This window comes from Syngnathus typhle, linkage group LG14 (genome assembly GCF_033458585.1).
Source record: "Syngnathus typhle isolate RoL2023-S1 ecotype Sweden linkage group LG14, RoL_Styp_1.0, whole genome shotgun sequence".
Taxonomy (NCBI): domain Eukaryota; kingdom Metazoa; phylum Chordata; class Actinopteri; order Syngnathiformes; family Syngnathidae; genus Syngnathus; species Syngnathus typhle.
The window spans coordinates 2,809,954-2,833,296 of NC_083751.1; the positions used below are offsets into that span (position 1 = coordinate 2,809,954).

Sequence of the window (23,343 nt, forward strand, 5' to 3'; positions counted from 1 at the left end):
GCGGCTCCGTTTGGAGAGTTTGGAGAAGACGACCGTCGACCCCCCCCAAATTCGAATATCAGATCAATTAAGATTGCTCGTCGCTGTGTCGATTTGAGTTTTTTGCTGTATACACAACCCTCAAGCAAGCGGCAATCGAAATGATCAAGCACTTCTTTTGTTAGCTCACATTTAAAACGCTGTTGTCCATAATGAAGTGTCCTTTTCCCCCCGATACTAGTCCGACTAGACTTATTCGGACGCGGTTATTCATTCCCGCTGTCAAATTACAAGGGAAAGGAAATGACCACTTAGGCCCGTTAGCAACGTCAGCGTGCGTAGGCTTGGTGTGTGTGCGTGTGTGAGACTCCCTAGTTAATCGCGCTGTGGCTGAACACTGACGTCACGCGCGAGGCTGTGCTTTTTAGATGGTAGTGCGTCACCCCCCCCCCCCCCCCTCTTTGTGTGAATGCCGTCATTAAAATTAGAATTCAGCTGAAATTTGAGTAAAATGGCCTTTTTCTTTTTTTTTTTTTGCCGCAGTTCATACTGGCTTTATTTAGACTCGGGACTAGTCATGGGAATGAAAGCTGACGGTCCAAGAGGGTGTGGCAAGCAGTGGCTCATGTGCACGAGATGGCACTGCCCCCCCCCCCCCCCTGAAAATACATCCTTGTACTATTTGGGCAACTGGAGAGAATGAACAAAAATGGCCAATATGACTCCTATTTGATTGTTTTGGAATAACCGAGTCATGTTTGTCTGACATATTTCTTTTCCAAAGGTGTCGGCCTGTGTTGTGATGGCGCCGACCCTCCCATTTCCTCCTTCTCCTCCCGCAACAGTCAGCCGTGACGCATCGCGTACTGCCGCGGCGTTTTGACAGGAAGCGGCTTGTCGCAGGCCGCCAGCCAAGGCGCTGGGTTAACGCGGCCTTCCGCACAGTAGCCGCTCTGACACCGGCAGCATTTTGATGACATCACCGCCAGCGAGCCCACCCTCTCTTTCTGTCTCCCCCCCCACCCCCCCTTCTGTTTGCTGTCGAAACAAGCTCGGTCGCCCTCTCTCTCTCTCTCTTTTGGTCTGTGTGAACGAACGATGCTCGGGAAGGGGAGGAGGCCCCTGCGAGCGAATGGGGAGGGAGAGGGGGGGGCTGTACGAGCAGGCTAGTACAGGCACAGGCACACACAGGAAGAGCAGCGCAGAGGAAATATCGCAGTGCGTTGTTAATACCTTGCACTATTTTCCTCACCCCCTCTCTTTTTTTGAAGACGACAAGTTGAATCCACTTTCCGGATTCCATGCGCCGCACAAAGGAGCCGGCGGATCGGCAAGCGAGCGGATCGCTTCACTCGCCCGGCAACCCCCGAACTTGGAGCTAAACAACCCGGTGGCACCTCCCGGCGGGGTGGCGTAGCGCTCGTACGACTCGGTCAGGATGACACATTTGGCCGCCGCCTGCGGAGGGTAACGGACGGAGCTGGCGTTGATTGAACCCAAATGGCTCGTGTAGCGAGCGGTCAAATTGAGCGCAACCGTGTGAAAATCGTGCCTTGCTGGACCATGCCAAAGTTTTGAGTCGGCGCCGCCATGCTGAGCCTGCAGGATTCGGTCTTCTTTGAGATCAGCATCAAATCTCTGCTCAAGTCGTGGAGCAGCAGCTGTGAGTACCTGATGTTTACATACCGCAATCTTATCTGCGCAGCATTGTTGCATCGAGGAGCCCCCACCCCCCCCACCACCAGCAATCTTGAACCTGTGTTAGGATTACTAATGGAGTGTCAGGATAACTGATTGTGTTGAATCCAGACCCGAATGGGGCTGGCGTCGTGCAGGTGGCTTCGTTCAAGCGCGTCTTTCGGTCTCACTTCCTCCAGTCAAAACGTCGCTACTGATGCGTAGCGAGCCGGGTGTTCACTTCGAGATTGGCACACAAATCGCTTACCTTGTACTCTGAGACATTGCTGACTTGGAATTGGAAAGGAGGCAAAACATAAGTCAGGTGCTAGTGACCCGTTTCAAGGTTTACTGCGGCTTTAAAAAGTCGTGCTTTTCAAAAAGCGCTCCAACTTCCCGTCGGTGCAGGGAAAGCCGCACGACCGCTCGCAGTCTCGGCGTTGATGCGAGCAGTCGATGAGCCCGATGGTATCAGGGAACTGGGACGGAGAAATATTTCAGCTAGCTAATACGGCTAGCAGCGGTTTGTTTCCACCCATATGCCACAAATAGTACTTTTGTAACTTAAATACACCTAGAAATATTTCTATTTTTTTACGTCATATACCCAAACATATGAACATTGTATATAATGTTTTTGCTCAAAGTTACCATCCCATTGGAACCCTGTGCTTCCTTATTTAGAAGTCAGCCGGAAGTTCCTCCTGCGCTCATGCCGCTGTCTGTCACTGTCTGCTCCGTTTTACCACCCAAATCTACAGCACTCAACGCAAATCCCAGAACCCCCATCCCAGCCCACCCCCACCTCCTGCTTTTATAACCCTGCTCTCCATCCCCTCCGGGGCAGCTAATGTTTCCCGACCATCGATCCGTCTTCCGCCTCTGTCCCATTATTAGCTTCCCGACGTGTACTCTAAGAAATCCAACAGGCCCTCGCTCCACAGTCTGCTTCGTGGATTATGAACAAACGTTTTTGCACTGATATCCCACCATAGCAGCCAGTCGGCCCATAGCGTCCTCGTTCTTTCCCGGATGTTGATACTGTGATTCGTAAATCCATACGTGCCATCATGCAACATTCATGTCCCCGAGCCGTCCATACAGAAGGGCAATAATGACCTTTCAACGGAGCTTTAAGCACACTGATGACTCATCATTTTCGTGCCATTACTGCAGAGCGCAGTGTCACACGAGTATAATTAACATGCAGCGACGGTATGCTTGCTATAGATTCACCCCGCTTGCCAACAGTTGCCCGGGCAAAAAGTCAGAACCGGATTGTCACTTTTTATTTTTTTGGGGTTGAACATTCTGCCACTTGCTGTCAATAGAAAATGACATCACAGTGCCCAAGGGCTCATGAAACATAAATCGCTTAGGGGAAAGTCCAAATATCCCAAGAGAGGCTACTTCAAATCATCTCGAGGTTGCGACACGCCACTTTATTTTTTACGAAGCATTGTTGCTGTCGTCGTCCATACCTGTACGACTCCCAACCAAAACTGCATTGCGATCAATAGTTCGCCACTCACCCCTCTTTTATACCGCCCCCCCCCTCCCCTTGTGCCTCCCACATTGGGCGCCGGTTCCTCATCGGGCCTGTCAAAACAAACGAGGGCACCATCAAATCAAAAACACAGCACCTTCCTCTGGTGCTTTTTACGATACCCACTCGCGGAAAGAAAGTCACGGATTTGATGTTGTGTTTTAGTTGTAACTCGTCACAGCCGGAGCGTGTTAGGACACAATAACACTTTTGGCACTGCCATGCCGCAGAAACATTAGCAGCAGGTCTTTTGTCTGGTTTAAAAAAAAAAAAAAACTCTCAGCTCTGCATTCCAGCCGTTTGTGTGATTGTGCTGTTGTTGCTGGTTGTCCTGACAGTGGAAGTGAGCAGGCCACTGGGAGTGTTTTTTTTCTTCTTCTTCTTTGTAACTGTGACAAGGTGGAGTCACTATAGTTGTGTAATCATATTTCCTAAGTGAAAAGCAGGGCTTGTGTACTTTGCATGCCTCGAGCAGCAAGGTGTTGAAAAAAGAAATAGGAAAAAAATAAACCAAACAAATCCTGCAGCCTCAAACTGTTTGTTTTTCTTCCAGTTTTAACTTGTAGTAACGATGAATAACATTTTAATTAATTAATTAAAAATGAATTTATTAATTAAATACATTTAAAATACATTTTAAGTTTTACTATTCACAATAAACCAATTTACCAATTTTTTGGTGATATATAGGGATATAAATTTGTCATTTTTGGGAAGAGCAAGAACTGTTTTTTTTTATCCTAGTTAGACATAAATAGTTTGGTCTGCAGCAGAGTTGGAAGATGCCATCACTTTTTTTTTTTTTTTAAATCAGTAGGATGTCATCCGTGGAAAAGAAGTTTGGAATGCCACTTGTGTGTGTTATGCTAAAGTTGTTTTTCTACTTTGTTGTTGTTGACGAGTGCAGCATTAGCACTTTTGTGTGCGACGCTCCAGCTGGTCTGAGGTGGGAGAAAGAAGATTAGGATGCCCACGCCGTTGATTGGTTATTAGGGGAGAGGCAAGCCGAGTGCGTGACATCATGGTAAACAAAGACAAGAATGGCTTGAAAGGCTCTCTGTGTTGCAGGACAACATGAGCGCCGCATACTACACAGCGCCGCAATGTGCTCAACATACCAAGAAATTCCCAAGAAAATATTTTAGCCGGGATAAATTGTGGAAAGTGTACCAAGGAAATCCTTTGTGAGCTGTTTGTTTTCCAAAACGTCTCTCTCTCTGAACGAGCCAAATGTGATGTCGCAATTGGTTATGGTTACATTCTGGACTTTCTCCATCCATGACTGTTTTCTCCAGAGTCATTTTAGAATTTTGATTTGTATAATTAGTGGTCAATGGTCAACCCAACCAAATTTGTGTGGCCGCTGTTATAAATAGTCGCTTTCCATGTTGATGAAATCTTTATTGTAAATAAACACACAGCTGAACGGGACCAAAAAAAAAAAAAAAAAAAAACTGGCAAATCTGGAAAATGACAAAAATAAGACAGAACTGAAAAAAAAATTGGTAGAAAACAACAGATAGGAATCACTGTCATAAACCTAAAAAAAAATATTTTTAAAAGAACTTGAGCAAAATTATGACAATAACTGACAAACTTGACCAAAGAAAAAACCCAGATAATATATTATAAAAATATAGTCAAAAACTGAATATAGTTGCTAAAAATGTAGCCGAAAATAAAAAAAAAATCCAACAAAAGAATTTGCTAAAATAAGCCAAAACTTGGACAAAAATATGATAATATAGGCTGATATTCATTGCACATTTATAATCTCATATTTAGTATACAAACTATAACCGAATGGCGCGCTTCACACGCTTGTCATCAACAATCATTTGGTCATCTGAATGCTCCTGGGCCAAGAAGCAGATTGTTCTCGGAAGGGGAAGATGATTTACCATTTCCATTTTACAACCACAAACACCTATCTCGACTTTCCGTGATCTTTGACCCCTTGCCTTTTCGTCCCGCAGCTTCCGCGCCGGTCAGCAGCAGCAGCGTGAGTAGACGGCGCGCCCCCCCCTCGACGACTCCCCTGTGGGAAAAACACAACTTCGCGGCCATGTCCATTATCACCATCGACCCCGAGCTCAAGCCCGGGGAGTTCGTCATCAAGAGCCTGTTCGCCGAGTTCGCCGTGCTGGCCGAGAAGAAGATCGAGATGGTGATGGCCGAACCGCTGGTGAGTGTCATTTTAACGACCTCGCCGCCGCCGCCGCGGAAGCTCGTTAGCTTTACGAGGATCGATTAATGCTCAACACGCGGCGCTGATTGTCCCTCGCTCTGAAAGATTTCAAATGTTAATAAAAGGGAGTCGCTCTCCGTTTTGAAATTTCAATAAGCCAGTCAAGTTTATTGTACTTTATATATATATATATTTATGAATTTATTAAAAATTTCTGTTACATACCTTGTTGACTTTTGAATCTTTTCCTCCCCCACCCAGGAGAAACCTCTTTCCCGCTCCCTCCAGAGAGGGGAGGATGCACAGTTTGACCAGGTCAGTGCGGCAGTGTGAACGCCTGCCCCCCACCCCCACCCGCCAACCTCCCGCTGCCAAGTTCCATACTGCACTTGTGCGCAGTATTTGAATTGCGGCCAATCAATGGCCCATTCAGCGGCCCGTCGTGTGTACAATGGGGGCCCGCCGCAGAGCTTTGTTCGCAACAACGCCAGGCCGACGAGGAGAATTTACGGCGAGGGGAAAGTCAGCAAGGGTGGAAGCGCTGTGTCATCCTCGCAACTAAATCTGCCACTCGCTGCTGGCGTATGTCTGTTTGGGGGTGGGGGTGGGGGTGCGTGCTGCCTGGCGCCACGAGGGGCAGTGGCGGGCATGTGGCTTGCGTAACTGCGCTGGCCGCCGTCCACGGTCGACGCCCTGCATGCCCGCTGACCGCCGCCTGCCACGTCCAAAATGTTTGACTGTGTCGCGTGTTAGTTGTCACATGAAAAGCGTTTGGAGTTTTAGTTTCTCCCTGATTATTGATTACAATACATAATATAATAAAAAAAAATGATCTCAATATTATCTCAATTGTAAAATTAAAGTGTTCAAATTAAAAAAGTGTTTAAAAAAAACCCCAAAATTTTATTAATTGTTTTTAAATGAATTAGTTATCGGAACTTTATTTTGACAAATATCGGCGACTGCCTAAGAAAATCCTTATGGGTCAGACTTTTGTCTTCACAGAGGTTAACAAATCAGAATTTTGGATTGTGATCCCCCTCTCTCTCTCTCTCTCTCTTTTCCAGTTAATAAGCTCTATGAGCTCCATAGCCGAACACTGTTTGCCCTCCCTGCTGCGTACGCTCTTCGACTGGTACCGGCGCCAAAGCGGCACCGAAGACGAGTCATACGAGTACAGGCCTCGTTCCAGCACAAAGTCCAAAGGGTGACCCATTGTAGAATCTTAGCCGTTTTTCTTTTTTGTGCCGTATTTCCCTCTCATGCCATCTTTTTTGAACTTTGCAGAGATGAGCAGCACCGAGATAAAGACTACCTTCTGGAGAGGAGGGATTTAGCCATAGATTTCATGTTTTGCCTGGTGTCGGTGGAAGTTCTCAAACGGGTGAGACGCCCTTCTTGTTGCTTTGAATGCCGCTTTGCATTTTCCATTGTTTTCCAGAAAAAGCACTTCTACTTTGGTTACTGTAAAGCAGGAAGTGTCAGCCCCCCCCCCCCCAAAAAAAACCTTGTACATTGTCCCCCATGATGAGTTACATCTATGAATAGTACATCGAAAGTTTTTCTCCATTTCAAAACGTGATTGTTTGATGGAATGTGCTGTTCTGTTGTCATTGGAGGGGGGGGGGGGTTCCTAATAAATCAACACTCGCACAATTTGCAGCCTTCCTTGGTGCGTGGCCAAAGGAGACCATCCACATTTTTAAGCAACATTCCCAAAGCCGACCCCCCCATCCCGGGAGACCGGCTCCGACTTGTCCTTGGCTCCGCTCCTGAAGGAAATGAAATGTCGCAATGCGAAGAAAGAAAAAAAAGTATCACTGCTGACTAATGCGAGTAATTTGTTTGCGTTTCTCGCAGATTCCTCTTCACCCAGTGCCGGACGCTTTAGTACACGAAGTTCTAAACCTGGCATTTAAGCACTTTAAACATAAAGAGGGGTAAGTGAAGTATATTTTTTATTTTGTGGGATTGTTTTAAATTGCGTGACTTTTATTTCATCGCAGATACTGTGGCCCCAACACAGGCAACGTACACATCATCGCAGACTTGTACGCAGAGGTCATTGGAGTTCTCACACAGTCAAAGTTAGTCATTTTTTTTTTCTCTCTCACACGTGAGCAAGAGTCACACAAAATCGAATCATTTCTAATCTTTTGTGCGTAAAGGTTTTTAGCTGTGACGAAAAAGTTCAACACTGAACTGGATGAGCTCCGGAAAAAAGAGCAGAGTCCCTACATCGTGCAGTGCATCATCAGTCTCATCATGGGCATGAAATTCTTCCGGGTCAAAATGTACCCCGTGGAGGATTTCGAGGCGTCCTTTCTCTTCATGCAGGTGAGGGAAAGTCTTACGGGAATGCCAAATTTGTCCTCCGAGTGAAGACAAAGCGCTCGCCGAGCTTAAGCTCGATGTCAAGGCGGCGGAATAAACGCGCCGTCTGCTTCCCACACGCAGGACGCGACTCTAAAACGTTTGTCATCATAACAATCGGCCGATAAGAACGTTTGCTAAATCACACCAGACGTGACGTTTTTTTTCTTTATGACTTTACCGCTCTGTTCAAAGCCGGTCGCGCCTCATAAAACCCGGTGAATAACTGCCAGAGGTTTTGCCAAGAAGTCCGCGCGTGCCTCCGTTTGAAGATTCCATTCAGCTCCCCGCAAAGTATTACTTGTTGCCTCGTAAGCGCCGGTTTATATCCTCGTTCCAACCGGCCTCGCGTGTAGTTGAAAGCCACCGCGTGGCGAGGAAATTGTTTTATTGGCACACCCGTAATACGAAACACTTACCCGCCATAGGAATGGTTCCAACTCTCAAGTGATTGATTTTTATTTTGTGAACAAACGTGTAAGTCTGACCGGCTCACGTTCCACTCCGTTACTTCTTGAAAGTGCGACCTCATGTCTTTTCGTAGGAGTGTGCCCAGTACTTCCTGGAAGTCAAGGACAAGGACATAAAACACGCCCTCGCCGGCCTCTTTGTGGAGATTCTGATCCCAGTTGCGGCCGTGAGTGAAGCCAGCTCCCTCGCCGTCTTTCTTCTCCTTCCTGGCCTAAGTTGCTCTTTGTTGTCCCGCAGGCGGTGAAGAATGAAGTCAACGTGCCGTGCCTGAAGAACTTTGTGGAGAAGCTGTACCAGACCACCTTTGACCTTAGCTCCAGAAAGAAGCACTCTTTGGTCAATATCGCAAAATGTTCAAATTAAAGTTCTTGTCTGACGCTGGCTGTTTTTGTCACCGATGCAGGCCCTGTACCCCTTGGTGACCTGCTTACTGTGCGTCAGCCAGAAACAGTTCTTCCTCAACAACTGGCACATCTTCCTGCAAAACTGCCTCTCGCACCTCAAGGTAACCCCCCCCCCCCAACTCTCTGAGGTTTGCGCCATCCGTACACTGTACCGAGTCCACGGACCGGGGCTGGACAATGCCTCGATTGACTTTGGAGTCCTCATGACTGGCGTTGCGTAATCCCGGCGCTGGTATTTTCACTGAGAGAACCCAACAGTGTGAGTGTTTTGCTTTCATTGTTGCGATGGCTAACAGCTGATTGAATTAGAAGCGGTTCTGTCGCGACCCGTGTGCCCCGTGGTGCCGGCTTGAAGATCAGCATGTTCTGTCCCTCGCACTGTCAAGCAGCAGATCTGAGCAGGAATAGCACTTGGCTTGCGTCGGCTTTATTTATTACTATTTAATTTAGCGGGGTACTTGTAAAATGATTTTCAATATCTTCACCATTTTTTTTTTTTTTGCCCTTCAATTGTGAGAAAGCTTGAGATGAACAATTTCGAATTGAAATGATGTTAAAATGTAATTTTTTTATTTCCAAGTGCTCTTCTTACTCAGGTCCGCGAATGAATCCACGGAAATCAATGAAATCAAATCGCCGACCGAATGATCCAACTCGATGACTCTCTTTACGTTGATTGATCCTTGTGGCGATTATTTGGTGGTTGTGAGTTGTGTGCCATCGTTGTGATTTGTTTTATTAGGTGGCCCCGAATGAACAATAAGTCTCCTTGGGCAATAATTCTGGTCCAGGATTTGGGATCATTTTCAAGTTGTTGTTCTTCTCATTATTGGCCTCTCAGTAGAAGTGAAGTTTGTTATGAGGAGCAAAGTGTCAGCTTTTTTGTTGCCCAATACATCAACGTGTAGCATTGTGCCCAAAATATGAGAGCATCGGGGCGGCCATTGTATTTGCATGGCGGAATGGATGGAGGGAGCCATTTTGCTTGTGCTGGGAACGCCAGACAAGGATCTCACGGAGAACAAGGGGCTCATTTGTCAAAAACTCAACAGCGGCGTATAAAATAACACACGGGCCGAGCTGTAATTGCCTTCCCGCCGCCCTTATCAGTGGCAAGCAATTGGTATTTGCCTGTCGTCATGGCGCAGTCCACTTTTCAGTTGGACGCCTCAAATCGGGTCAGAAATCATTTCGAGCTTGTCCATTTTTGGGTGAAAACTTTGATTTGTTTGCCTTTTAACCAACATTTCTTTCTTTCTTTCTTTCTTTCTTTTTTAACCATACAGTGGAACCTCAAAAGTCCGCAACACAATAATTAACACTCCCAAAACCCCATAAGAAATAATGGCAAGTGGACAAAAAAGAAAATGCAATTTTTAAAAACTCAATTTTCCTCCTTTTGGGATGTTCCACTGTATTTGAAATTCTCGCTTCCTGTGTGTGTGTGTCTTCTGTTCTCTGCTCATGTGACTCCAATTGCAGGCCGCAGCACATCATCAACGCATTATTTTGATGCATTTATTTTTAACAGCTTCTAACCTTATGTGACATACTTCACAGTTCAAAGTTAACGGTGTTTGACTTTGGAGTGTCAGGATGAACCGTGAATGCGCTGCAGTCTATATTGTGATCTGAAAGTTTTGAAGAAAAGTTTAAATTCACCTGTCGAGGCTCATCTTAGGTTCATCCTGAAATGTCTCAGCTAAAGCCAAATATCGCTAACTTTACACGCGTCTTTTATTGGCATGTAAGGTTTTGTTCTCTTCATTTTTTTTGTTTATAACTCGCATGTTTGATGTGTCTTTGTGCTTACTCTCCCCACCAACCTCCATTCTTTGCCTGCTGTCATTTTATTCTCCCCCTCCTCCACCTGCTCCAGATGCCGTCTAACAACAGCATCCGAAAGCAGATTGAGACGCTGCAGGTGAGTTCTTTGGTGGCGTCTGGCCTCTCTCCGCCCGACCCGGCGAAGCCTTACGAGGGGCTTCCCAATAGCTTCCGAGTTGAAAAGTATGAGGAAAGTTGTCCTCGAGCTGATTGTTTGTCGAGTCGATTACGTATCGAGGTTGGAGGAAACTCTTCTTTGGGGTCTTGTTTGTTGATTGATATATTTTTGTATTCGGTTTGAAGCGCTGTGTGAGAATGATTAAATGCACCGTGGGGATATAATGACTAACAAGCGCAGTGGATAAAATATGTACATGCGAATTGATTGATTCTGCCACTTGGAGCCAGCCGTGTGAATCCAGCCCTAAATGCGAACCGCTGTTCAGTTTGCTCACATGCGTGTCTGTGTTTACCTCCGCAGAACAAAGACCCCAAAATGTCCCGAGTGGCTCTGGAGTCACTTTACAGGCTGCTGTGGGTGTACATTATCAGGATCAAGTGTGAGAGCAACACTGTCACGCAGAGGTTAGTTCTGACATTTGTTCATAATAATAGTCGTTCTTTGCGGAGGATAAAGAATACATGTCTGGTCGGACATGTTAGTTGTATTTTGAGGCAGCGTTGTATCCTGAAGATTAAAGTGGGTGCTTTTCTTTCTTTTTTTCGTTCTTCCTCCTCCTAGTCGACTACTCAGCATCGTTTCAGCACTTTTCCCCAAAGGCTCCCGCAGTGTGGTGCCACGGGACACGCCCCTCAACATATTTGTCCGAATCATCCAGTTCATTGCTCAGGTAGCCCTGGAGAGAAAGAATTTTTTTTTTTTTTTTTTTTATGAGTCATTTTGCCTTTGCTTGATTGTCTCGTGTGACTCGGTATGCTAGGAAAGACTGGACTTTGCCATGAAGGAGATCATCTACGACCTCCTATGCGTGGGCAAGTTTCACAAAACCTTCACCATCAATCCCGAGGTAAGCTGTGACTGACAAACTCTTTCTTTTTATTTCTGTTTCCAATATATTGTGAGTTGTTTTGTCATCTCCCTCCCAGAGGATGAATATCGGCCTGCGAGCCTTCCTGGTGATTGCCAACAGCCTGCAGCAGAAGGACAGTGAGCCCCCCATGCCCACCACCAGCATCATCATGCCCTCGGGGAACACCCTGCGCGTTAAAAAGATTTTCCTCAACACCACGCTCACTGACGAAGAGGCCAAGGTCATAGGTGCGTTTGAATCATATGAAGAGACTCCATGGCAGTTGCTTAAGTCTGCACACCCTCACGTAACTGGGGGATGTGGCAGTGTTTCAAAGCCATATTAAACGGGAGTCATCTCTAATTGGTGTTTTGTCGCTCCCAGGCATGTCCCTGTACTACCCGCAAGTGAGGAAGGCCTTGGATAACATCCTGAGACACTTGGATAAGGAGGTGGGACGCTCCATGAGCATGACCAGCGTCCAAATGTCCAACAAGGAGCCAGAGGATATGATCACGTATGTTCTCCGCGCATGATTGTGTGTGTTGTACTTTGAATTTCAACTGTGGCTTGATTGGTTGACAGAGGCGAAAGGAAACCCAAGATCGATCTGTTCCGCACCTGCGTCGCTGCCATTCCCCGACTGATACCGGACGGCATGAGCAGACAAGATCTCATCGAGCTCCTTGCCAAGTATGTCTTCTTTTTGAGTTGGGTGGCACCGTCGATACGCTCTCCCTCAATTTCTGCCAACCTTCTCGTCCAGGCTGACCATCCACATGGACGAGGAGCTCCGCGGCTTGGCCTTCACCTCCCTCCAAGCCCTCATGGTGGACTTCCCGGAGTGGCGCGAGGATGTACTGTCGGGTTTCGTCTACTTTATCATGCGCGAGGTGACGGACGTGCACCCCACGCTGTTGGACAACTCGGTCAAGATGCTCCTGCAGCTTATAAGTCAGTGGAGGCAGGTGGCGCAAAGCAGCAACAGGAGCCACGATGTGCAGGTGCGTTACGTTGATCTGCTTGGTTTGGATCAGATTAAAAGGTCCATTCTACGAAATGCCCTTCAACACAATCTTCACAGAGTTCGAGCAGCAGCCATTCTCTTTGTTTGGAGCGTTCGTTGCTGGGCGTGCTTCATGTGGTCGAAGGTTTGGCAATGGTGGTGCTCTGCAGCTGTCGCCCTGCCACGCGCAGGCTGGCCGTCAACGTCCTGAAGGAGGTCCGCGCGCTGCACACTGCCCTGGGCATCGGCAAGGTAATAAAGAGGATCATTGTCATCAGCGTATCGCATTTTACGGACCCCCCAATCTACGGCTAGTGGAGCAATGTGCGCTCAAGGACCCCAATTTGAGAACCTCTCTTAAACCTCCAGTCATTTGAGTTCTGTAACACTCTTTTAGGGTGATGAGGAGCTGGCAATAGATGTCATGGATAGGCTGAGTGCCTCGGTGTTGGAGAGCTTCATTCATCTCACTGGTGCCGATCAGGTATGTCAATGTGCCGTTAAAGAACAAATGGCCGGCAAGTGTAGAATTGTCCGGTTGAAATGTGACTGCCTTTTCAGACCAACCTGCTGTACTGTCCCAGCGGCATCGACCTCCAGTCGCTGGCCGAATGGAGCTCGTCTCCCATCAGCCACCAGTTTGACGTGGTGAGCCCGTCGCACATCTGGGTGTTTGCGCACGTCACGCAGGGCCAGGACCCCTGGGTCATCAGCTTGTCCAGCTACCTGCGCCAGGAGAACCTGCCCAAGCATTGCCCCGCCGCTCTCAACTACGCCTGGATGTTTGCCTACACCCGCTTGCAGCTGCTCTCTCCTCAAGTTGACATCAAGTAGGGTCAATCAAAGATGCTCTTTGGGATCGGACGACTTTAACGGTCTTTCTTCCTCCCGTAGCAGCCCCATCAACGCCAAGAAAGTGAACAGCCTGAGCAGCAGCGACTCCTACGTCAGCCTCTGGCGGAATTACCTGATCCTGTGCTGCAGCGCGGCTTCCTCGTCCTCGTCGCTGGCGTGCTCCTCCTCGTCCGCCTCGGGCTCCGTCCGCTGTTCCCCGTCCGAGACGCTGGCGTCAACGCCGGACAGTGGCTACAGCTACGATTCCAAGGTCAGCAGGACGACCCACCCAATAATCCAATAGTACCTATCTTCAACAATGTTCTGTTCCCTCTTCCCAGATTGTGGGCACTCCATCCCCTTCCTCACTGTTCAAACACATTGTTCCGATGATGCGCTCCGAGAATATGGATATCACAGAATCTCTCGTGCTGGGACTTGGCAGGACCAACCCTGTGGCCTTCAGGTATGAATGAGCACCTCTCTCGCTGGCTCGTGAATAACACACATGCTAATCGGGCCACTTTTACATCCACAGAGAGTTGTTAGAGGAGCTCAATCCCATCATCAAAGAAGCTCTGGAAAGAAGACCTGAAGTAAGTCTGATGTCTGAAGGAGTCGAGCGCCGCCGAAGTCCAAATCAAACCCGGCGATGCTCTTTTTCCTTTGCAGAACGTGAAGCGACGCCGGCGCCGCGACATCCTCAGGGTCCAGCTGGTCCGGATTTTTGAGCTTCTGGCTGACGCCGGCGTCGTCAGTCAAATGTACGGGAATGAAAAATGTTTTTGCAACTTGGCAATTTTTGTTATGACCATAACATCCCGGTTACAAATTCTATCCCACTCTCGTCGCAGAGCTAGTGGGGGCTTAGATGGCGACAGTCACTCTCTAAACAACACGCTGCTCGAGTACGTGGACCTGACCCGGCAGCTGCTGGAGGCGGAAAACGACAAGGACTCGGACACGCTGAAGGACATCCGTTGTCACTTCAGCGCGCTTGTGGCAAACATCATCCAGAATGTTCCAGGTATTCCTCAATCTCCTAAACCGGCGATGAGGTTGAAAAGATGGAGAAAAGTACATGTCCTCGTTTTTGTCACTCGCAGTGCACCAGCGTCGGAGCATCTTCCCACAGCAGTCGCTGCGACACAGCCTCTTCATGCTCTTCAGCCACTGGGCCGGGCCCTTCAGCATCATGTTCACGCCGCTGGACCGCTACAGCGACCGCAACATGCAGATCAACCGCCATCAATACTGTGCATTAAAAGTAGGACACTTGTTTGTCAAGTCCTCTGGCTAACCAGAGGATGCAAAACTATCAACACACAGAGGCTGAAATGTGATGGAATCCTCCTCCCATGCAGGCCATGTCTGCTGTGTTGTGTTGCGGGCCCGTCGCCGACAACGTCGGCCTCTCCTCTGATGGTTACCTCTACAAGTGGCTGGACAACATTCTGGATTCCCAGGATAAGAAGGTACCGCAGCATCAAGAATCCTTCAACGTAATGTGGGGTCAACAGAAAAAACAAGATCGGAGCAAACAAAGTTAGAAAAAAAAAAACTGTTAATCCCATTTCTATTCTCTGGTGGTGTGACTTTTTGAATTTCACGCCTTTGTGCAGTCACTCGGTCGACGATTAGAATGGTCTGAAGTGCAATGTGGTTGCATAATGCTTCCTAACTGCATAACATAGGTGCTATGTCAATGAGCCAGTGTGTTTTGCTTGGCGTAATCCAGAAGGTTGAGGTCACGCCACGCTTAATGTGCAGCGAGCTCCCTCTAGTGTTGTTTTGGGTACAGCGCACCTTCACAGGATTCTCTCGTTCGAGCCGTTTTCTAATCAACGGACTCCTTCAGGTTCACCAGTTGGGCTGTGAGGCGGTGATGCTGCTGCTGGAGTTGAACCCGGACCAGAGCAACTTGATGTTCTGGGCTGTGGACCGCTGCTACACGGGCTCCCGCCGCGTGGCCGCCGGCTGCTTCCGGGCCATCGCCAACGTCTTTCATAACAGGTATGGAACGCCGTGCTGCTTTGCGGTTGCTGCTAGCTTTGTTTCTTAGACTCCGGTTGTTGTTCTCAGGGATTATCAGTTCGACACTGTGGTGCTGCTGAACCTGATTCTCTTCAAGGCGGCCGACTCCTCCAGGGAGATCTACGAGGTGGCCATGCAACTGTTACAGGTGAGTGTCAGGGTTTCTTCTTTCGTTATTTGATTGTGAATTAACGTCACGTAATAATAGATTGAGAATAATAATCGAACATTGAGAATGTCTCACTATGTTTTCCCAATAAATGTATGTCTACATTATTTGTACATGCACAGATCCTGGAACCCAAGTTTTTCCGTTATGCCCATAAATTGGAGATCCTTCGGACGGACGGCATCTTGACGCCGCCCTCGCCTCTGCCGCACCTCTACTCCGTGTCGTACTACCAGCTCTCCGAGGAGCTGGCCAGGACGTACCCAGAACTCACGCTGCCCATCTTCGCAGGTCTTACCAATACTCTTAGCCCATTGCTGCTTTTTTTTTTTCATTTGTTCTCAACCGATTTCCGACATTTCCCTGGGTATGCAGAGGTGAGCCAGCGAATCCAAACGGCGCACCCCGGCGGTCGCCAGGTGATGTTGCACTACCTACTGCCCTGGATGAACAACGTGGAGCTGGTGGACTTCAAGCCCGTCGCGCGGCGCCCAGAGGACGCCGGCAGCAGCGAGGAGGACGAAGAAGTGCCAGAGGGCGACGTTATGATGGTCAACAGCCGGCGCTGGCTGCACGGGGAAGGATGGGGCTCGCCACGGGCCACCACCATGGTGCTCAACAACCTCATGTTCATGACGGCCAAGGTGGGTTTTAAAAAATATATGAAGGAAGTACCAAGGGAGGGAAATCAACTGACAGGACAGGCTGACTTTTTATTCTTTTGCAGTACGGGGACGAGTTTGCCTGGTCGGAGATCGAGAACGTGTGGACCACTTTAGCTGACAGCTGGCCGAAGAACCTCAAAATAATCCTGCACTTCCTCATCAGCATGTCCGGAGTCAGCAGCGAGCCCAGCCTCCTGCCTTACGTGAGTTTCATTTTGCATATCTTGGGCACGCCCCGCCCCGCCCGCTGCCCAGCACTCACCCGTGTCTCTGCAGGTGAAGCGAGTGGTGGTGTACCTGGGCCGAGACAAGACCATGCAGCTGCTGGAGGAGTTGATGAGCGAGCTGGAGTTGACAGACGCCGTCAGCTCGGCCGTCGCCCACATGGACAACCCGCCGTTCTACCGCATCAGCTCCAGCTACAAGATCCCTTCGGTCGCCTCGGGTTAGCCACGTGACGAGTGCCGCCATTTGTAAAAAGCGCTAACGCCAAATGACGTCACGTCTCGACCCGTAGGTACGACGTCCAGCAGCAACACCATGGTGCCCGGACATGACGCTCATCACGACGGCAAGGGCAAAGATTCCAACATGGAGGACAGGTGCAGATCTTTGGACTTGAATGGGTCAAGTTTGATTTTAGACTGCTGGGAATCAACACGGAGCAAATATGAGAATTTTGGTTTGACGTAACACGAGTGTTTGTTTGTGCTTAGCGGTTACACACACCTCGACATCTACGGCGGTCTGAACACCAACCTGAACCGCCAGCACCACCGCCTGGAGTCCCGTTACAGTAGCAGCTCGGGAGGTTCCTACGAAGAAGAGAAAAGTAAGCTCACACTCGCGTGAGCGTCAACACAAATGATGGGCTAACCAATGGCTTCCTCCAGGCGACTCCATGCCGCTTTATGCTAACTGGCGCTTGAAAGTGATGGATCACAACCGCCCGGAGCCTTTGCCCTTCCCCCCGACGGGCGGCTGCTGGTCCCCGCTGGTGGATTACCTGCCGGAGACCAACACCCCCGCTGTGGCACTGCACAGGTACGCCACCCGGACCCCTCACCGAACCTGAGGTAGGTGCCAAAAGTAACAAATGTGCTTTGTTTCAGGTGTAACATCGCCGTCATCCTTCTAACCGACCTTATAGTGGACCACGGCGTCAAAGTGGAGTGGAATGCCTATTTGCATCTCTTGCTGCATGCCGTTTTTATCGGTAACTCGCTCGTCAATGCGGCTTGCCGTCCGGCTCGGCGCTAATGTCGCTACCGTCGCCTCGCCAGGGTTCGACCATCAGCACCCGGAGGTGTACGAGCACTGCAAGCGCCTCCTGCTGCACTTGCTCATCGTGCAGGGAGCCAACAGCAGCGTTCAAGGCATGGCCATGGTCCTGCTTCGCAACAGGGAGTTCAACGACCCCAGGGTGCTCACTGTCAAGCCCCCGCCGCCCGAGTTCCACTTCACAGGTTGCCGCTTCTGTCGCTGGAGACCGACCCCTTGTGTGGATTTAACTTTGTGTGCTTGCGGGTGCCAGGCGTCCAAGAGTTGCTGCCCGACTGTCAGCCGTCTCCGGTGACGGACTCGGGCCTCAGTTCCAGCTCCACGTCGTCCAGCATCAGCCTGGGTGCCGGCGGCTCGTCCCTGTCCCACCTGTCGCACCTGTCCCACACGTCACCGTCCATCCTCAGCGAGGTGGACGCCACGGCCGAGAAGGACGAGAAGGTCAAAGCGCTCATCGAGTTCATCACCTCCAGGTCAGAAGCGCTCATTGCATCAATTTGAGGTGGCGGCGGTTCCTTTTTTTTTCCCCCAATTTAATTTTTGAACCTCCCCGCCCCTCTGTTAGGAAGCGCGGGCCACTCTGGAACCACGAGGACGTGTCGCCCAAAAACCCCAACATCAAGAGCGCCGAGCAGCTGAGCGTGTTTGTCCGACATGTCATGAATGTATTCAAACTTTCCCAGCCAGGTGTGTTTTCTCCAGACAGTCTTTCCGGCAATATCACAGAAATGTGTGCTTTGGCGCCGTTGTTGATTTCAATGGTTTTCACAGTATGCCACTAGCGTTACTGTCGTACCACTTATTTTTTTATTGCACGTCTCGCGTACCTCGCTCCAGGTTTTCAGCTCGACTCTCTGCTGAGCGACGTAGCCCTGCAGACGGCTCTGTCGTGCTCCTCCCGCCACTACGCCGGACGCTCCTTCCAGATATTCCGGGCGCTCAAGCAGCCGCTCACTCCCGCCACCTTGTCCGACATCCTCTCCAGACTGGTTGAGACTGTGGGGGACCCTGGAGAGGAGGCTCAGGTTAGGACCTATTCAACTTGTGGCTCTGAAAATGGAAATAAATAACGTACCACCCAGGCGCCATCTAGTGGCATGTTGAGGCAGAAAACCTGTTAAAGTTAAACATGGTGGTGTTTTTATTATTATTATTATTATTATTATTATTATTATTATTGGATGCTGTATGCTAAGCTATCGAAGAAGTCAATTGTTACATTTGCCTCCTCAGGGTTTTGTCATCGAACTTCTTCTCACACTGGAATCTGGCATCGACACACTGGCAGACACGGTCAAAAACTACGACCTCCTCACCGCCCTAGTGCAGTACGTCCCGACGTTTGCCGTGTACCCGTAGCGGGCTCATCATCTCAGCGCTTTTTGCTCATTTCTTCCTCTCAGAACCTCCACTAGTGATCATCTGCTGGGGCCCAAATTTGCGGCCAACAGGAAGAGCACGGGCCAGCTGAACCTGAGCAGCGGCGGGGTGTTCCACTGCGTCCATAATCGTAGCAACTCCTTGCGGACCAGCCTGATGGGCGAGCGCAGGGCGGACCGGCGGCGCAGTAACACCCTGGACGTGGCCGACCGCCTCGTGGGCAGCCACGGCAACCTGGCCCGCACCCGCAGCTTATCGGCGCTGGGCGGCGGGGGCCCGGGTGGCAACGGCGGCCCGGGCCGTGACGCCGAACCCCCGGTGGACCCCACCAACCTCATGGCCACGGTGTTCTGGATCGCCGCTTCGCTGCTGGAGTCGGACTACGAGTTTGAGTACCTGCTGGCGCTGCGGCTGCTCAACAAGCTGCTGGGCCAGTTGCCTCTGGAGCGGGAGGACAACAGGGAGCATCTGGAGAGGATCCAGGCCAAGCTCAAGTGGTACAGCTTCCCGGGGCTGCTGCAGCTTTTCCTCAAGGGCTTCACCTCCACCGCCACCCAGGAGCTCACCATCCAGCTGCTCAGCAAGCTCATCAGCGTCTCCAGGCACGCGCTGGTCGACCCTTCGCAACTGGCAGGCAAGTCGACTTGTATTATTATTTTTTCGTCATTCAGCCGGCTATAACTGGCGTGGGTCTTGCCGCAGGTTTCCCGCTGAACATCCTGTGCCTGCTGCCGCACCTCATCCAGCACTTTGACAGCCCCACGGCCTTCTGCAAGGAGACGGCGGACAAGATCGCCAAGCTGTGCGCCGACGACAAGTCGGCCACGCTCTGCAACCTGGCCCACATGATGAGCCTGTACAGCACGCACAGCTACTCGCGCGACTGCGCCAACTGGATCAACGTGGTGTGCCGCTACGTGAACGACGCCTTCGCCGACATCACCCTCAATTTGGTCACCTATTTGGCCGAGGTGGGTGTAGGAAAAAAAGGCATCCCCTGACCTCTGTCTGTATGTTTGACCGAGTGTTTTGTCACCAGCTGCTGGAGAAGGGCCTTCCCGCCATGCAGCAGTCCTTGCTGCAGATCATCTACAGCCTGCTGAGTCACATCGACCTCTCGGCTGCCCCGGTTAAGCAGTTCAACCTGGAGATAATGAAGATCATCGGCAAATATGTCCAGGTCAGCCTCCGCCTCCTAAAACAACTAGCGTAGCCCTTTTGTGTCTAATCTCGCCGTTTGCTTTTTTAACCGCTGTGAGCCAGGGCAGGGACGGATGAAAATATTTCCCTTTCGCATTCCGCCCAAAACTCTGCTCGACTGCGTCTGACCGCACGTCTTCCCTTGCAGAGCGCTCACTGGAAGGAGGCGCAGAATATTCTGAAGCTGGTGGTGTCCCGCTCGGCCAGCCTGGTGGTGCCCGACGACGTGCAACGCTCGTACAGCAGCGAGTCGTGCGGCTCGCCGGAAATCGCTTTCACGCGCATCTTCAACAACTCCTCCAAGGAGCTGCCCGGGAAGACGCTGGACTTCCACTTTGACATCTCAGAGGTGAACGTCTTTGGGGTTTCTTAGAGGCAGCTCAAGTTAAGCTAATGTTATGAACTGACCAATCGTGTGACTCTCTAGACGCCCATCATCGGACATAAGTATGGCGATCAACGCACGGCGGCCGGACGTAACGGGAAACTTCAGATGAACGCCGTCACAAGGAGTACGTCCTCCACATCCTCCGGATCCAATTCCAACGGTCTGGTGCCGGTTAGCTGGAAGAGGCCGCAACTGTCTCAGGTATAACGATGGAGAAAAAAAAAAAAAGATCCTAGCTTTTTTTTTTTCCCCTCCAGCTGGATTTTGAGTCTTCCCTGTTTTCTTTTTGTCTTGACAGAGAAGAACCAGAGAGAGACTTATGAACGTTCTGTGTCTGTGCGGTCCAGACACTGGCATTCCCAAAAATCCATCAGTAAGATAAGACTCCTACTTTATATCGAACAGTATTTGTTATTATAGCAAACTCGTGTCTTTTTTCCTTTTCCCCCACCAACGCAGGTGGTCTTCTCATCCAGCGAGGACCTGGACTCGGTGGACCAGCAGACCAGTCTGATCCCGACCGTGGAGGAGGCGGTACGAGAGGAGGAATCACAGGCGGAGGAGATGGGCAGTGAGCAGCAGTTTGGCGTCTTTAAGGACTTTGACTTCTTAGATATTGAGCTGGAGGACGCCGAGGTGAGGAAATGCGAAATTCCTTGACACCTTTTTCTGGGAATCTGACTCATCCAATTTCTCTCCATGTTGACTCACTCCAAGTGTTTAATCTTACTCCACACAAAGAGCCTGTCCGCGTTTGTACTTAGCGTGTACCTTAGTTGTCCCGAGTGTCTTATAACACCCGTGTTCCTTCTCTTCTTTTGCCACAAGGAGTTGCAGGTAAGTCTGAGAGCAGTTTAGGCGGGCTACACATCTACCCCAATTTAAATCTCGATTGATTTTCGGAATCTGCGATGGCTCTTGCCATGTTGGTGTTCAGATGAGCCGACAGGACTTGGTCATTTCTGTTGTAGTGCCAAGACTGACCAATGGGGAGCAGTATGCTAACACAGGACATCTGTTGCTCACCCCCAAGCAAGCAAAGCAGATCAGATGCGATAATCACAGCTTTGCTGACTTGAATCGGAAAGCTGAAACAATTTTTACAATTATTGGTATATGTGTACTCTGCTTTGGATGTATTCCGTCTGGTGTTTCCCGTGTCTCGTGTCTTTTTTTTTTTTTTTTTCTCCTCATATACAATCACAGCTATGCTTCACTTTATTTTGTTAGTTTTGTGTGTGTGTGTGAGAGCAATACTTAAACGCACGGCGTGTGTGTGAATGCATTTGTGTAGCCGAGCGACTGCCTACTTCTCTGCTCGGCCTCACCGCTGCGCCTGCGCTCGTCCTGCAGGGGGAGAGCATGGACAACTTCAACTGGGGTGTCCGGCGGCGCTCCCTCGAGAGCATGGACAAGGGGGACACGCCGTCTCTGCAGGAGTGCCAGTACGCCGGCAGCACGCCCAGCCTCAACCTCACCAACCACGAGGACACGGACGAGTCGTCCGAGGAGGAGGTACTGAGCGTTAGCCAGATTCTCAACCGCTCTGGCCGCGTAAGTCGCACTCTAATCAGGGTCCATAAAAACAGTCCCCCCCCCCAACTTGCCATGCTCCTCACACAGCCGGCTGCATATGTGCTTGAGAGTGTGTGTTGCGACGAGAGGGGCTTGGTGCTTGCTTCTTGGCTGGTGCTCCCCCCCTGCCCCGCCCCCTTCTGTGAACCTCTGTTGGCGCAGTGGTTGTAGCTTGCCCCTCTTTAAGCCCTCTGTCGCCTTCCCTCCTTTCCGGTCGGTAAGTATGGCATAGTTGCAGAAGAGGAGTTGAAAAATATGAGCAGAAAATGTGTATTATGAGTGCATCAGGGATTGATTTATAGAGTACTCCAAAAAATAAGATTAGCGGAAAAAAATGTGAAAAGATTGTGGATGAATAATCTCAGTTGTATTATCTGCAATCAATCAACTTAACATTTGCTCAACCGATTAAACAAATAAGATTTCTAAATTGGTTCATTACAATGATTAAATACAAAAAAACCTGCACGATTAATGCAAAAAAAAAAAAGTCTTCGCCTATATGCACAAGTGCAAAACTTCCTTGCATTTCTACTTCCTGTCCCAATACGTTTGTCCCCATAACGCACATGTTCAGACACTAGTAGTGGACCCTCCCTAATAATGTCCTCCTCCTCTTCTTCCCCCCCAGCTCAACAGCGACTCGGCCACGGACGACACAACGTCCAACCACGTGGACTCCCTGCAGCAGTCCCAGGAGTCGTCGGGCGGCGCCCCGGTGGACGAGGCCTCGGCCCTGGCGCTCCTCCGCCGTGCGGCCCCCTTCCCACGTCCGGATAGCCCCCCTTTGGAGACGGCCCGCTCAGACAGCACCAGCAGCCAGCTGCCTGAGGTGCGATCAGTGGGGAGCAGTGACAAATTGTGGTGCTCTCGGGGTGGTGCCTTCTAGCTTGCCTCTTTTTGCTTTCAACTCTTTCCTCATTCACGACGCCACTGGGCGGGCGGGCGGGCGGGGTGGTGCTTGGCTGCGCGCTCATTTCAACTTTTCCTGCTCTTCTAAGGCTCTTCTTCTTTCTGCCGGGTTTGTGGGTGGTGGAGCGCGTGCTGGGTGATAATGATTGTGGTGGGGCTTTGGCATTTGATTGGGGTGAGAGATGCAAGAAAAACCAAAGACTCACCTCAGGTCAGCTGTAACTGCTCACCACCAATAACAATAAGTTAAAAAAAAAAGAAAGGAAAGAAAGAAATCCTCCCATTTAAACACTTGTGAGCCGGACGCCACCGCCGTAACCGCCACGGAACGCATGTGTGAGTATGACACGTGGGCTTCAGTCCACGCACTTGCTAACCAACACACTAACTGTCATTCACAAAT

At 50.0% G+C, this 23,343-nt stretch overlaps 1 protein-coding gene across 5 annotated transcripts in view; it reads left to right on the top strand.

The window, feature by feature from the left end:
• fryl (furry homolog, like) overlaps nt 1-23,343 on the top strand; it is a 33,761-nt gene that overhangs the window by 3,407 nt on the left and 7,011 nt on the right. For 2 of the 5 annotated variants that reach the window (XM_061297431.1, XM_061297433.1), the window contains exons 3-54: nt 5,179-5,387; nt 5,652-5,705; nt 6,458-6,597; nt 6,678-6,774; nt 7,251-7,330; nt 7,397-7,477; nt 7,559-7,727; nt 8,308-8,400; nt 8,472-8,570; nt 8,638-8,739; nt 10,518-10,562; nt 10,947-11,050; nt 11,208-11,316; nt 11,407-11,493; nt 11,573-11,744; nt 11,881-12,013; nt 12,082-12,189; nt 12,263-12,500; nt 12,581-12,754; nt 12,900-12,986; nt 13,064-13,332; nt 13,397-13,607; nt 13,678-13,802; nt 13,875-13,932; nt 14,009-14,100; nt 14,191-14,363; nt 14,443-14,603; nt 14,701-14,811; nt 15,195-15,349; nt 15,419-15,518; nt 15,662-15,830; nt 15,915-16,183; nt 16,267-16,407; nt 16,481-16,649; nt 16,722-16,806; nt 16,921-17,036; nt 17,098-17,248; nt 17,317-17,420; nt 17,488-17,670; nt 17,739-17,958; nt 18,051-18,172; nt 18,323-18,510; nt 18,719-18,813; nt 18,889-19,499; nt 19,568-19,836; nt 19,905-20,045; nt 20,214-20,414; nt 20,493-20,654; nt 20,752-20,826; nt 20,913-21,089; nt 21,807-22,007; nt 22,660-22,860. In XM_061297431.1, coding sequence (XP_061153415.1) covers nt 5,179-5,387; nt 5,652-5,705; nt 6,458-6,597; nt 6,678-6,774; nt 7,251-7,330; nt 7,397-7,477; nt 7,559-7,727; nt 8,308-8,400; nt 8,472-8,570; nt 8,638-8,739; nt 10,518-10,562; nt 10,947-11,050; nt 11,208-11,316; nt 11,407-11,493; nt 11,573-11,744; nt 11,881-12,013; nt 12,082-12,189; nt 12,263-12,500; nt 12,581-12,754; nt 12,900-12,986; nt 13,064-13,332; nt 13,397-13,607; nt 13,678-13,802; nt 13,875-13,932; nt 14,009-14,100; nt 14,191-14,363; nt 14,443-14,603; nt 14,701-14,811; nt 15,195-15,349; nt 15,419-15,518; nt 15,662-15,830; nt 15,915-16,183; nt 16,267-16,407; nt 16,481-16,649; nt 16,722-16,806; nt 16,921-17,036; nt 17,098-17,248; nt 17,317-17,420; nt 17,488-17,670; nt 17,739-17,958; nt 18,051-18,172; nt 18,323-18,510; nt 18,719-18,813; nt 18,889-19,499; nt 19,568-19,836; nt 19,905-20,045; nt 20,214-20,414; nt 20,493-20,654; nt 20,752-20,826; nt 20,913-21,089; nt 21,807-22,007; nt 22,660-22,860 — 7,886 coding nt within the window. Of the gene's footprint in view, nt 1-1,138; nt 1,643-5,178; nt 5,388-5,651; nt 5,706-6,457; nt 6,598-6,677; nt 6,775-7,250; nt 7,331-7,396; nt 7,478-7,558; nt 7,728-8,307; nt 8,401-8,471; nt 8,571-8,637; nt 8,740-10,517; nt 10,563-10,946; nt 11,051-11,207; nt 11,317-11,406; nt 11,494-11,572; nt 11,745-11,880; nt 12,014-12,081; nt 12,190-12,262; nt 12,501-12,580; nt 12,755-12,899; nt 12,987-13,063; nt 13,333-13,396; nt 13,608-13,677; nt 13,803-13,874; nt 13,933-14,008; nt 14,101-14,190; nt 14,364-14,442; nt 14,604-14,700; nt 14,812-15,194; nt 15,350-15,418; nt 15,519-15,661; nt 15,831-15,914; nt 16,184-16,266; nt 16,408-16,480; nt 16,650-16,721; nt 16,807-16,920; nt 17,037-17,097; nt 17,249-17,316; nt 17,421-17,487; nt 17,671-17,738; nt 17,959-18,050; nt 18,173-18,322; nt 18,511-18,718; nt 18,814-18,888; nt 19,500-19,567; nt 19,837-19,904; nt 20,046-20,213; nt 20,415-20,492; nt 20,655-20,751; nt 20,827-20,912; nt 21,090-21,806; nt 22,008-22,659; nt 22,861-23,343 lie in introns of those variants that run through there. The other 3 variants (XM_061297432.1, XM_061297434.1, XM_061297435.1) reach the window with 3 other exon arrangements.